Below are 14174 nucleotides of genomic sequence, written 5' to 3'. Positions count from 1 at the left end.
TCATATACTTTCACAATTATAGATATTCAATAAAAGCAAATTCATTTAAAAGTTAGTAAAATGCTTTCTAACTTTTGAAAGTATTTGGTTAATATAGACATTCTCTAATCAAAGCAGTATAAAGTTTATCTTAATACATTTTAGACTATTACTAAATCATCTTTTATATTTTGATATACTATTTGTATTTGATGGCTAGGTTTAGATACTGAATGTGGTTAAGTTATTTTTCTACATTAGAAAACAAAATCACTTCTGTGGATTTTCTACTTTTATTTACAAAAATATCAAGATAACTAATTAAATCTCTAAAATCCTATATTGCCTGTGAATTTACATTCAAATACAATGGGCAATTCTTGTGACTGAGAAAAATGGACTAAGTATGTTCCTTACCTTTCAATAGAAAGTAAACACTGGTTTTTTGGGTTGTACGAAGGGAGTTGTTCTGTAGCAGAAAAGAATCCTGTAAATAAAAGTAACAAATACCTGTTTTTAAACTTCACTTCGCAAAAGTTTTCTTTTACATATTTCTGGACTTCTAACTCGTTCTTTAATATAAATAAAAAATTACATTGGAATGAAATTAAAGGCAGATGATATCGTATAAGTTAACAGATGATGCACTTTCATTAGCACAAATTTCCCTTCCCACCCTGCAGTTCGTGGAATTGAAACCTGCTGCACAAAAGTCTAAAACAAACCATCTACTTTTTAATAATACTACCTAACGTTTGAATTCCCTTTTGTTTTAGCTAAAAGATTGTTATAAGTATTAAAAAGGGCTACGTGGCAATTTAGCAGCAAAGTTGAAGTACATTATATTCCAGCTGAAAAAGAGAAATATAATAAAAATGGTGTAACTGACTCACGGCAACATGGGTTCACAAACCAGACTTGCCAAACATCACAGACAGCACTTATTAAAAAGGCTACGTGGAATGCAACATGCCTGCTGTCTAGCCCCGCCCCTTCTGCCAATAAACGACTCTCCCTTTATTTCCAGTGTAAAAATACATGCTCGTAGCATATTTAGAGAAAATATTTTTAAAATATCACCCATAGTCACACTATACAATGACGACATTTACAACATTTTCATCCACATTTTTTCATAACATTTTTGTCAAGAGGCCCGTGAGCAATCAAACTGGAATTCAGAATAGGCGGTTAAGAAAAGGAAGACTTTCCTCATCTTCCCGTTAGGAAATATGGCTTGTATTTTTACCTCGAGTCTATGCTTTTTTTTTCTTTGAATTATAAAACTATATAGAATGATGAAGGGGGTGGGGGAATCATCTTCCAGGGATGTATGCCTCAGACAGTACGGAGCATCTGGGAAGGTGGGAGGAGTCAGGCGCTACTTGTGTTTAGCCATTTGTTGGGTATAAGCTTTGTCAATCAACGTTGCCCAGCAAATGAGGAACGAACTAAAGGCACACTGGGAACGAAATTACCGGGAGGTCTGACTGAGAGGGGCGGGGGAGGGGCGGGGGGGGGGGCTTGCGTTCTAAACTAAGAAGAGATCTCTGGGTCTCACACTGCGCCATTCCACTGCGTCACTCCTCGGTCCCCATCCGCTGCAGCCAACAGAGGCCTTGCTGCCGCGGCTCTCGCCCAGGCCTTCACCGCCGCTGCCACCTTCAGCGCTACACTACAAACCCACTCCACCCTTGGCTGCTACCGCTGCTGCTGTAGCTACCCCCACCTCCTCTGCAGCCCCGGCCTCTGCCACCACCGCCAAAGCATCCGTGAGTCATTTTCTTCCCATCTCCGGGCGCGGTTTCTGCTATAGTCATCACCTTAGGAGGTTTGCAGGTTGCAGCATGGCAGAAGCCGGTCTTAAAATAGTCACGGAACCTGCCAGCCAGGGGGCTGCTGAAGAAGAGATGGCTAGCTCTACTAGTGATTCTGGGGAAGATTCTGACAGCAGTAGCATTAGTAGCAGCACTACCTGCTGCAGCAGCACTGGCAGCAGCGGCAGTGGCAGCAGCCGCAGCCGCTTGTACAGAAAGAGGGTACCTGAGCCTTCCAGAAGAGCATGCCGGGCTCCGTCAGGTACAAATTTCGTGGATAGGCTGCCACAAGCTGTCAGAAATCGGGTGCAAGCGCTCAGAAATATTCAAGATGAATGTGACAAGGTAGACGCCTTGTTTTTAAAGGCAATTCATGATCTTGAAAGGAAGTATGCTGAACTCAATAAGCCTCTATATGATCGGCGATTTCAAATCATCAACGCAGAATATGAGCCTACACAAGAAGAATGTGAATGGAATTCAGAGGATGAGGAGTTTAGTAGTGATGAGGAGGTGCAGGATGACACCCCTAGTGAAATGCCTCCCTTGGAAGGGGAGGAAGAAGAAACTCCTAAAGATAGTGCTGAGGTGAAGAATGAAGAAAAAGAGGTTCCAAAAGAAATTCCTCATTCAGAGGCTGAAGAAAAAGATGTTCCTAAAGAAATTGCTGAGGTAAAGGTTGATGAAAAGGAACTTCCTGAAGAAATTGCTGAGACAAAACCTGAAGAAAAGGAACTTCTTGAAGAAATTCTGGATTTAGTAGCTGAAGACAAGGAAGTTCCTAAAGAAATTATGGATGAAAAGGAAGTTACTAAAGAAACTGTCAAGGTAAATGCTGAAGTAAAAGCTCATTCCTCTGATTGTATGGACGTAACTCCAGAAAAAGAAGAAAAGGAAGAAAAAGAAAAGGAGGAGGAGGAGGAGGAAGAAGAAGAAAGGGGAGGAGGAAGAGGAGGAGGAGGAGAAGGAGGAGGAAGAGGAGGAGAAGGAGAAGGAGTCCCTGAAGAAGCCTCCCAGTCAAAGGGAGAAAATAAAGAACAGCCTAAACTAATTGAATCTAAGGCCAGGGCTACAGTCAGAGGAGGTCATAAAAGTGTTCCGGACACTAGACCTAAAGAAAGAGTGAATCTTAAAAGAGCTCGAGAGGGAAAACCTGAAAAAGAAGAGCCCAAAGGCATTCCTAACTATTGGCTGACTGTTTTGAAAAATGTTGACAAACTTGGGCCTATGATCCAGAAGTATGATGAGCCTATTTTGAAGTTCTTGGCAGATGTTAGCCTGAAGTTTTCACTACCTGGCCAGCCTATCAGTTACACCTTTGAATTTCATTTCCTACCCAATCCCTACTTCAGAAATAAGCTGCTGATAAAGACATACAAAATAAAGTCAAAACCAGATCACAATGATCCTTTCTTCTCTTGGGGATGGGAAATTGAAGATTGCAAAGGTTGCAAGATAGATTGGAGAAAAGGAAAGGATGTGACTATAACAATAACCAACAGTCGCACAACTGCTACTGGAGAAATTGAATTCCTGCCCAGAGTGGTTCCTAATGCATCATTCTTCAATTTCTTTAGTCCTCCTGAGATTCCTCAGATTGGAAAGCTGGAACCACGAGAAGATGCTATCCTAGATGAGGACTTTGAAATTGGTCAAATTTTGCATGACAATGTCATCTTGAAGTCAATTTATTATTTTACAGGAGAAGTCAAATGCTCCTACTATCGAATTGGCAGAGATTATGGAAATAGGAAATATCGGAAATAAAAGAGGCCAACTGAAAGATTTTTCAAGAGTCTTACAAAATTGAAGCAAGCAAAAGTGAAGCAAGTTCTTTCTTTTTTTTTTTGTTTGGTTCGGGGGGGTCGGGTCGTGGGGCCTGAACTCTGGGCCTGGGTACTGTCCCTCAGCTCTTCAGCTCAAGGTTAATGCTCTACCACTTGTGCCACAGCACCACTTAGGGCTTTTTTCTTTTTGCGTATGTGGTGCTGAGGAATTGAACCCAGGGCCTCATGCACGCAAGGCAAGTACTCTACCACTGAGCCACCTTCCCAGCCCCTGAAGCAAGTTCTTCTAGACTTAGTGGATAAAAACCTGCCCTATAATCAGAACACTATTACTACTTATAGTCTAGTGATGTGTTTTCTTGGTAGATCAGTTTTTTTAAAGTTCTAAAAAAATTATGTCTTAAAGTATCAGTTTATTTTATCTGTTGTGCTGTGATATTCTTCAAAATGTTATTATTGTTAATTATCTAAAGCATGTTGTTTGGTGCTAAAAATGATTTTTTTGTGAAGTCTTTTGGTCTTGTTCCTATTAAATTGTAGCTCTACAAATTGTAGAATTGTTAGAAATATTTGCTTGAAAAAACACAAAGTTCCTGAAGTTCCAACACAAGTGTTTCTTGTTTTCTTTTCCAGCCCAGAAGACTGAGAGTTTAAATCTGCTTGCACTAGCTGTGCCTTTATTAATTTGCTATAGATATACATTGCTATTTTAACTAGGATAGTGCATTGTTAGATTTGATTGCTTCAAAATCTACATTTGTTTCAGAATGTCTGTTAAGACCTTGTTAGTTTTCTGTGAATCTGTTTATATGACATTGTGATCTGTAAATTTTATCAGAGTGAAGTTGGTATTTGCTTCTAAGGTATTAAGCTAATAGTATTTTTAAAAAGATAATTATTATGTATTATTGAAAACTAAAGAAACCACATTTCCTTCTAATATGTTCTACTTTGCCTTTCACTGTCAGTAATTATATCATTGAATACTTTTTCATGTTCTTTTATTGCAACTTAAATAAATGTCAAATAAAGTGTGTCATGCTATAAATATCTAGCATTTTCTCCTAAGTATAAAAAGTACAGCGCTTATTCAGAGTAAAAGTTAAGGAATATTCTGGAAAAGGATAATTTAACAAAAGATCGCTATTATTAACATTTTTATGTATGTCTTAGGTCTTACTTCTGTTGGAAGATACTGAAGAGGAATGGGACAGGAGGAGTAGGAGAAGTGAGTAGAAAGAAGAAAGTGGAAGTTGAAGAGAGAGGGGAAGGGGGGAAGAAGAAACACAGAGGAGTGTGGATGTAGGAGAGGGGAAAAGCAGTAGAGGACGATGGGGATTAAAAGCAATGGGAAAGAGAAGGCTCCTGGGGATGGGAGAGAGAGAGAGAGAGCAGTAGCAGGATCTCACCAAGAAAAGCTCTTTTTATAACCTGTTTTCCCTGGCTCAGGGCCCATCCAGTATCTTGCCTTGGGAGAAGACCATACTACCATGACTCCTATTTTTCTTATAGGTGACAGCATACTCTCACCAATTCAATATTTTGCAGCTGGTGCCCAAGTAGTTAGAACCTGAAAATTGGCATTGAGACTAATAAGAGGATACTCTTTAAACTCAAAGTTTATTAAAAAGTTTAATGGAGGGGTTGTCATGAGACATAAAAGTAGAATAACATGTTACATTTTCCATTTCCCGCTACACATTTTCCCCTCCAACACCTTACAGGGGAAAATTCTAATAGGAAGAAAGCAAGATTTGAAATTTTCTGTTCCCTAGGCTTGAAATTTCCTAATAATTCTCCCTGAGTCTACAATATAGCATTCATTATCTTGATTTTATTATTTGCTTTACAATAGGTCCCTCTCCCATGTATGTAGAATTAAAATTATAGCATCTGAAATATCATGTGTTTGGATCTTTAGGTGGTTTATTTTAAAAAAAACATCAGGAAGGAAATTTATTTATTTTAATAGTACCATTCACTGCACTTTTGAGAGCATCAATTCCATTTCTGAGATTTTTGCATCCACAAATATCTATATAGCAGCTTTACTTATATGCCAAAGTCCCAATGAAGAAAAATATAATAAATATGGTTTAGTTGGTTCCTAACTTAGATATATAGAGTGCTAGCAGATATCATAGGCAGAAGAACCTGTAAAGCTGCATAGTTTGCAACAACTTTATTGACTCTTAGAATATTTATCAAAGTTTAGTACTTCCCCCTTTGTGTTTTTCCATAATGCAGAACAGAAACACTGAAAGAGAATAACACCACACTAAGATATGACTTGATTTTGTAACATAGACCTTTTGCTTTGTCTTTGGCTCAAATCACAAAGCAAAATTCAAGATATGTTTATATAGAAGCTAATTGGATAGTTTCTTGCTATTTTTATTTTATTTTATTATTATATTTTTATTGTAAAGATTACTTTATCAAGAGGTTACAGTTACACGATTAAGGTAATGAGTGCATTTCCTCTTGAACATTGTTACCCCTCCTTTGTTTTTACCCAGCCATCCCTTCCTTCTCCACGTCACCAACTCCTCCCTTTCCCCCACCAAAGTTGTAAAGATCATTTTTAACAATGTGTCATGTACATCTCATTGTTAGAATGGGTCAGCCTATATTCTTGTTTCAGCGTTTTGTTATTCCCCTTCCTCTCCTCCAAATTAGATAAATGCATGTACAAGATGCAGGGTACCAAAATCAAATTCAATGGTAACAGGGGATGTACCATAGGGGGAAGAACATAGAAAAGAAACAAAAAAATCACATAGTACATTAAAAACAAAGACAAAGAAAAACCTCTTGTATCCATATCTTTTTAAATACATTTTTATTGTAAAAATAGTGTACAGAGGGGTTTCAGTTACATGAATAAGGTAATGAGTACATTTCCTATTGAGCATTGTTACCTCCTCCTTTGTTTTTCCCCTACCATCCCTTCCCTCCCCACTTGGCCAACTCCTCCCTTCCTCCCCCCCCTTACAAGTTGTAAAGTACATTTTTCAACATAGTGTCTTGTAAATCTCATTGTTACAATGGGTCAACCTGTATCCCTATTTAAGCATTTTGTTTTTTCTCTTCTCCTTCCCAAATTAATAAAATGTATATAAAAAATACAGGGCAACAGAATCTAATGCAGTGAAAACAGGGGCTATACATTGGGGGAGGAACATACCAAAGAAACAAAAAAAATCACATAGTACATTACAAGTATATTAAAAAACAATAGCAAGAAAGAAAAACCACTGTGTTCCTGTCTTGGGGTTCATTTCGCTTAACATCATCTTATATGGTGACAGAGATTTTTAATATACATTTACCTATATTTACTGTTATTGTAAAGGTTCTGTACAGAGGGATTACAGTTACATAAGTCAGGTAATGAGAACATTTCTTTTGAACAGTGTCACCTCTTCCCTCATTTTCTTCCTGATTTTTCCTCCAGACACACTTCCGAACAAGTTGTATAGTTCATTTTGAACATAGTGTCTAGTGAGTAACAATGCTGCATTTGTTCATTCACCCCCACTTACAGAACAATTATTCATATTGACTTACATCCAACACTTGTATTAGTAAAAGTGTGTATGCTTTCTCTTCCTTACTTATACAAAGTGATTCAACTCATTTTCCTTGCATTATCACATTATTATTTTATTATAGATAATTCTGACAATAAAATATGTTTCCTGTAGAAATTTGAAAGATATACCGAGTGGGAAAATAATTGAAAAGTCTACATGCAAAGACACCTACATTATATGAAAAAAGTAAATATATCTGTTTTATTAACGTGGTAACTAGCATTCTATGCTTTCATTTTCTATTTATTGTATTTGGGGACTCATTCCATATCAATTTGTGTCATCATTCTTTTCACATTGAATTGATATACTATTATTTATTTTATCAATTTCTTATGGCATTTAGGCAATAGGAATATTTTTCTCTATAGTTGTTAGCACTGTCTTTGAAATAAGAAATCATGTTTCATGTCTTTTTATTCTGTATTTTTTTTTGTTCTTCCTTGCTAGGGTTAATTTTAATTTAGTCCATTTAGTTTTTTTTTTCACACTGGAATTTTTCACTTTGGATTACAAAGATCGTACCACCCCAACATAACTTTTTTTGTACAATAAGTTGATTTTATATGTTAAGATATTTCTATAAGCTCTTTAAATAGTTAGTCTTTTAAAATTATTTTACTGTAAAGATGCTGTACAGAGGGATTACAATTACATCAGTAAAGTAATGAGTACATTTCTTGTAGAACATTTTACCCCCTCCTTTGATTTTTCTCCTATTATCCCTTCCCTCCCACATCTCCTCCACTCCTCCCTACCCCCAAGTTCTAACGTTCATTTCCAACATAGTGTCTTGTGACTATCATTGTTGCAATAGGTCATCCCGTGTCCTTGTTTCAACATTTTGTTATTCCCCTTTCCTTCTCCAAATTAGATAAATGTATGTACAAGACGTAGGGTACCAAAATCAAATACAATGACAACAGGGGATATACCATAGGGGGAAGATCATACAAAGGAAACAAAAGTCACATAGTTTTACTTATTGATTTGAAATTCCTGGAATAATTTTGATGTGAAGACCACAATGAGTGTAACAACTTTTTTTTCTTGTTAAGAGGACTTGCATTTTTTACTTCAATGACATTTTTGGATAGACAGTGCAATTAATTATTATTTATTACCTAATTACTTATATTATAATACCAAATTCAGGTCTATACGGGTATTCTTTTTTGTACTAGCATAAATAATTTAAAACATAACCTGACACATTTTAGTATCTGTTAACAATAATCACTAATAAAATTAATTTCTGAAAGTATTTTTGGGGAAGATTTTACCTATTTTTCCTAAACACACTGCAGTATCAGCTTTTTTAGTTTCCCTCCTCTCTACCTATCAAAGTTTCTTGATATTGTGATTGTGGCCTTTGAATTTATAATTAAATTTACAGAGAATCAGTCTTCTTCTCCAAGGACAAGGTACATTTTTCCCTTTAAATCAACTCCATTGTGTATGTATATGTTCCAGTACTGAGGCTTGAACTCAGAGCCTGAGCACCATCCATTACCTGTTCTCCTCAAAGCTGATGCTCTACCATTTGAGCCATAGTCCTCATTCTGGCTACTTTTTTGGTCATTAATTGGATATAAGACTCTCAAGGACTTTGCTGCTTCAGCTGGCTTCAAACCATAATCCTCAGATCTCTGCTTCCTAAATAGCTAGCATCACAGGTGTGAGCCACTGGTGCCAGGCTAAATCAAGTTGTTTATATTCTTCAGTAGGACATTTGAGTTTGTCCTAAATGTCTGGTGAATATCTTTTATATTTCCATTCCTCTGTTTTTTCATCTTGTCTGCCATTTGTTTATGTTATTGTTTCTTTCAATTGTCAAAATCATCTATGTTTTGGTCATTGTGTCTTTTTTACAGATATGGATAGGGTAACTATGGAGAGGCAAAGAATGAAGAGATGGGAAGAAATGAGCTTTATCATCTGAGAAGGTTCTATTCAGATTTGATTTATATCATTCTCTCTAAATTCTGCTGAAGATTATATCTCCCTTTAATTTATGCAATATTCTCTCCATCTTGAACCATTATCATCACAAGCATTGGAGTGAGCTGTAGGTCATCAGGATTTCATTAAATGCTTTGAGTCAAGAAAGTTTTTTGATACATGTGATCTTATAGATAATTTGTGCTCTAATAAAACTAGAGCTATTTGTTTTTTGTCTCTTTCTTCAGTTTCATGGGAATACAGTCTCTGATTGCTCTTAGAAATGAAGATGATAGCCTGGTATAATTTCTCTTATACTTGAGCTCTCCTTAGGTGTTAACAGAGATGTCTCCCTAAGTGTCCATTCCTTGTTGCATTCACTGTCTGCCATAGCTCTAAATTAAATGATTGGAGCCTGCACAGTTAAGGGAAATTGCACAATGCCTGAGATATGGAAGCAAGTATCAACTGTGAGTTCCATATTACTTTGTCAAAATTTCATTATAACTGAAATATAATCTTTTATTGTTGAACACAACAGGACATTTTCCATAGCCCCTAAACTTTGTTTCTATGTTTATATTTTACTGTTAACAACAGAGAAATGGGAAGAAAAAATTAAGAACTATTTTGAGATTGGAATGATGTATTTACAAACTCTTTGAGTTTGTAATTAAGGGGCACAGGGATGGGTCAGTGATTGTTTGACATGTTTTAAAAATGAACCATTGGTCAGGAAGTCCATTTTGAAGAATTGCTTATAGAAGTTTAAGAAAACAAAAGAAATTAAAAGCAATTATGACATACAGGGTGGTATGTATTTAAAATATTTTATAGCATCCAGTAAAATATGAAGTTTGACAAAAGTAGGAACTTTTCTTTTAATATGTTCCTTAAACTGTGACAACTATTTGCAACTTAAGCTAAAATGTCCCAATGTTCGATCTGCTGAAAGCAGAATTGACAGATAGAAACCTATCTTGTGTTAAGTGAAAACAGACCCTTTATTCCAGTAAAATAAATAAATAAATAAATAAAGACCCTAAGAATAAGGTACACTACTAGTAATCATGTACTTCTACATCAGATTTTAGTAAAACTCTTCAGTCTTGAATAGAAAGAGATAAAAGAGTGCACCAGGACAAATAAATCACTTTTTTACTATTTTGGTATTATTTTCTGAATTCACGGAAACCATTTGAATAAATGTGATATACATTGAAATATTAAAATAGATTTTTCACAGCATAATAATTGTATCAGTAAGTTGACAATAAGTTGTTTGAAAGTCTTTTGTGAAAAGTACCCTGTAACATGTATATACATTTTTCTAATTTGGGGAGGAGAAGAGAAATAACAAAATGCTGAAATGATACAGGTTGACCCATTGCAACAATGAGAAGTACAAGATAGTATGTTGAAAATGAAATTTGCAACTTTGGGGAGGGGAGGGAGGAGTTGTGGAGGTGGAGAGGGAAGGGATAGTAGAGGAAAAACAAAGGAAGGGGTAACAATGCTCAAGAGGAAATGTACTCATTATGTTACTGATGTAACTGTAACCCCGCTGTACAATATCTTTACAATAAAAATAAAAGAAAAAGTCTACAGCTGCATTTATTAGGAAGTAGGGCTAGAGAAAGAATGTTGTATTCTTTGTATAGAAGATGAATTTTGGGAAAATGAATCCTGACATTTTGTAATTTCTAGTAAGGAAACAATCTCAAAGTAGAAGATCGAAATGCATCAGAATTTTTCTTTAGCCTATGAAAATCCCTGGCTGATTTCTTAAACTATGATTTTACAAATAAGTTTGATATTGTCTTTATGTTTGTTTAGATTGTGCTATTAAGCATTCCCACAAGTATAAAAACTATTGACTGAATAACTTTAAAACATAAAACCCTGCAAATCAAATGTTATGAATTAAGCCACAAGTCTGAAGAAACATTAAAGCGATAGTTTGACTTTCATTTCAATGTTTTTGTTTTGCTTTTATTTATTAGCAAATTTGTTATAGATATTAATGATGCTCAATATATCTCCATACATGCATGTAGCCCACATTGATCAGATACATTGATATCTCCTGTCCCAGCACTACACTTTCAAAACCCAAATATCTTTTAGCTTCCTTCCTCCTTCCTCCCTTCTTTCCCTCCTCCCTCCTTCACTTCTCTCACTTCTCTGTCTCTCTCAGTCTCTCTCTGTCTCTCTGTCTCTCTCTCTCTCATCTACCTGGTGCCCTGTAACAAAATTTTGAACAGCTCAAAAAATTTTTTCTTATCAATATCTAAACAGGAAGTATTTAAGTTTATTTGAAGCAGAGCATTTCTTTGGTATTATTATAGCTTAAATCTCTGCATTGTCCCTAATTTAAAATCTTCCATGGTAACACAAAGTGGTCACATTAAGGCAGAGTTGAGTCAAAGCGTTATAACTCAAGGCAGCTATCATATTTCCATCCACAAAGGTACATTATATACTTTTTAAACAAATGGAAAATTCCATTCATATTTGCAGTTTTTTATGTCTCCTGTTCCATTCTGTTTCGTTATACTTTTCTGAAGAAAATCTTGTATGTAAAGAAGTCCAGAAGAGAAGAGTGAATAGTATTTCTTATCCAATTTCAGGATCTACTTTGATATTGTAGTTAAAGCCCATTGTAACATCACCCTAATAACAAATGACAAACACAGAAGAATACTTTTTCTAAAAGAAAAGATTTGGCTATTAAAACGAACATGGGCTGGGAATGTGGCTTAGTGGTAGAGTGTTTGCATAGCATGCATGAAGCCCTGGGTTTGATTCCTCAGTACTACATAAACATAGAAAACCAGAAGTGGCACTGTAGCTGAAGGGGTAGAGTGCTAGCCTTAAGCAAAAGAAGCTAAGAGACAGTGCCTAGGCCCTGAGCTCAAGCCCAAGGAATGGCAAAAACAAAAACAGAAACAAACAAAAATTAAAATGCTTTAGTTTTCTACAAATAGTTAACCAATTTTGCCAGCACCATTCTGAAGAGGCTTTCTTTCATTCTATTTTTTTTAGCTCCCTTATTGAAGATTAGATGGCTATAGGTCTGTAGGTTCATTTCTAGGTTTTCAATTCTGTTCCATTGGTCCTGAGGTCTGTTCTTGTGCCAGTACCAAGATGTTTTGATTAATATGGCTTTGTAGTAGAGTTTGAAATTTGGTATTGATATTCCTCCAGCACTGTTCTTTCTGTTAAGGATCATTTTTGCTATTCGGGGTCCTTTATTGTTCCATATGAATTTTTGGATTGCCTCCTCTTTTTCCTTGAAGAATGAGGTTGGAATATTGATAGGTATCACATTGAATTTGTAGATAGCCTTGGGAAGTATTGCCATTTTCACGATGTTGATTCTTCCAATGCAGAATCATGGGAGGTTTTGCCATTTTCTAAGTTCTGTTTGGATTTCCTTTTTCAGGTTTTTAAAGTTTTCATCATAGACAACCTCTTCAGTAAATGGTGCTGGCAAAATTGGTTAACTACTTGTAGAAATCCAAAGCTAGATCCTTATATATCACCCTGCACCAGAATCAACTCCAAATGGATCAAAGACCTCAGAGTCAGCAGACAATCTGAAAACATTACAGGGTGTAATAAGAGAAACCCTAGGTCTCCTTGGCACAGACCAAAATTTTCTTAATAGAGACCCAGAAACACAACAAATCAAAGAAAGGTTGGACAAATGGGATTGCATGAAATTCCACAGCTTCTTCATGGCAAAGGACATAGCTAGCAAGATCAATAGTAAGCCTACGGATTGGGAGAGGATCTTCACTAGCCATACAACAGACAAGGATCTCATATCTAAAATATTACCTGGAACTCAAAAAATTAAATCCCCCAACACCAAATCCTCAAAGAAACAATTGCCCAATAAATAAGTGGACTAAAGTCTTAAAGAGAAACTTCTCTGAAGAGGAAAGAAGGATGGCCAATAGACACATGAAGAAATGATCAACCTCTCTAGCTATAAAAGAAATGCAAATCAAAACAATATTGAGATACCACCTCACCCCAGTTAGAATGGCTATAATCAAGAACTCTAATAACAACAGATGCTGGAGGGGATGTGGACAGAAGGGAACCTTCCTGCATTGTTTGGGGGATTCTAAACTTGTTCCACCACTTTGGAAAGTAGTATGGAGGTTCCTCAAAAGACTCCACATAGACCTCCCCTATGACCCAGCAATCCCACTTTGGGGCATTTACCCAAATGATCACAAACAAGACCATACTAATGGTACCAGCACAACTATATACATATATGTATGTATGTTGTGTCCCTTAGCTTTTCCACTCAAGCTTTTTTACTCTACCACTTGACCCACAGCTCCAGTTCTGGCATATTTCTGGTTAACTGGAGATAAGTCTCATAGATTTTCCTTTGTGGGCTGGCTTTGAACTGCAAAGAGCTCCTCCTGAATAGGTAGGATTACAGGCATGAGCTCAAGCATCAGGCTCAATTCCCATTATTTGATATTAACTATCAGTATAAATCCAAGTTTTATAACATCTTTGACTTTCAAAGGTTACTTCTCCCTTTAATACCCAAAGATATATGTGTGTATATATATATATATATATATATATGTGTGTATATATATATATATACACACATATATATACATACATATATATGTATATATATATATATACACCATATTTTCTTGATCTATTCATCTACTGAGGGGAATCTAGGTTGTGATTTTTTTTGTTTCTTTGTATGTTCCTCCCCCATAGTATAACCCCTGTTTTCACTGTTTTGATGTCGGTGCCCTGCATCTTGTATATTGTCATCTTCTCTAATTTGGGGAGGTGAAGGGAAAAAACAAAATACTTAAATAGGGATACAGATTGACCCATTGTAATAATGATATGTACAAGACACTATGTTGAAAAATGAACTTTACAATTTAGGTGAGGGGCAAGGAGCAGTGTAGTTGTGGAAGTGAGAGAGAAGGCATGGTAGGGGAAAATCAAAGGAGGAGGCAATAATGCACGATAGAATATGTACTCATTACCTTGCT

General features: G+C 36.0%; 1 protein-coding gene across 2 annotated transcripts; it reads left to right on the top strand.

The window, feature by feature from the left end:
• Positions 1-1826: 1826 nt before the first annotated feature.
• Positions 1827-3563, top strand: Nap1l3 (nucleosome assembly protein 1 like 3). Of its 2 annotated transcripts, none has more exons than XM_042678799.1 (3): positions 1827-2468; positions 2625-2689; positions 2795-3563. In XM_042678799.1, the coding sequence occupies exons 1-3, from the start codon at positions 1827-1829 to the stop codon at positions 3561-3563; spliced, it is 1476 nt and encodes a 491-aa protein (XP_042534733.1). The 2 variants fall into 2 exon arrangements, with proteins under 2 accessions (XP_042534733.1, XP_042534732.1); XM_042678798.1 differs by having other exon boundaries at positions 1827-2555; positions 2625-2695.
• Positions 3564-14174: the final 10611 nt, after the last annotated feature.

The sequence above is a fragment of the Dipodomys spectabilis genome, unplaced genomic scaffold, assembly GCF_019054845.1.
Source record: "Dipodomys spectabilis isolate Male_0828 unplaced genomic scaffold, ASM1905484v1 ptg000048l, whole genome shotgun sequence".
Taxonomy (NCBI): Eukaryota; Metazoa; Chordata; class Mammalia; order Rodentia; family Heteromyidae; genus Dipodomys; species Dipodomys spectabilis.
Note: the sequence above shows the minus strand (reverse complement) of the source record. Positions and strands in the feature narration are given on the sequence as shown.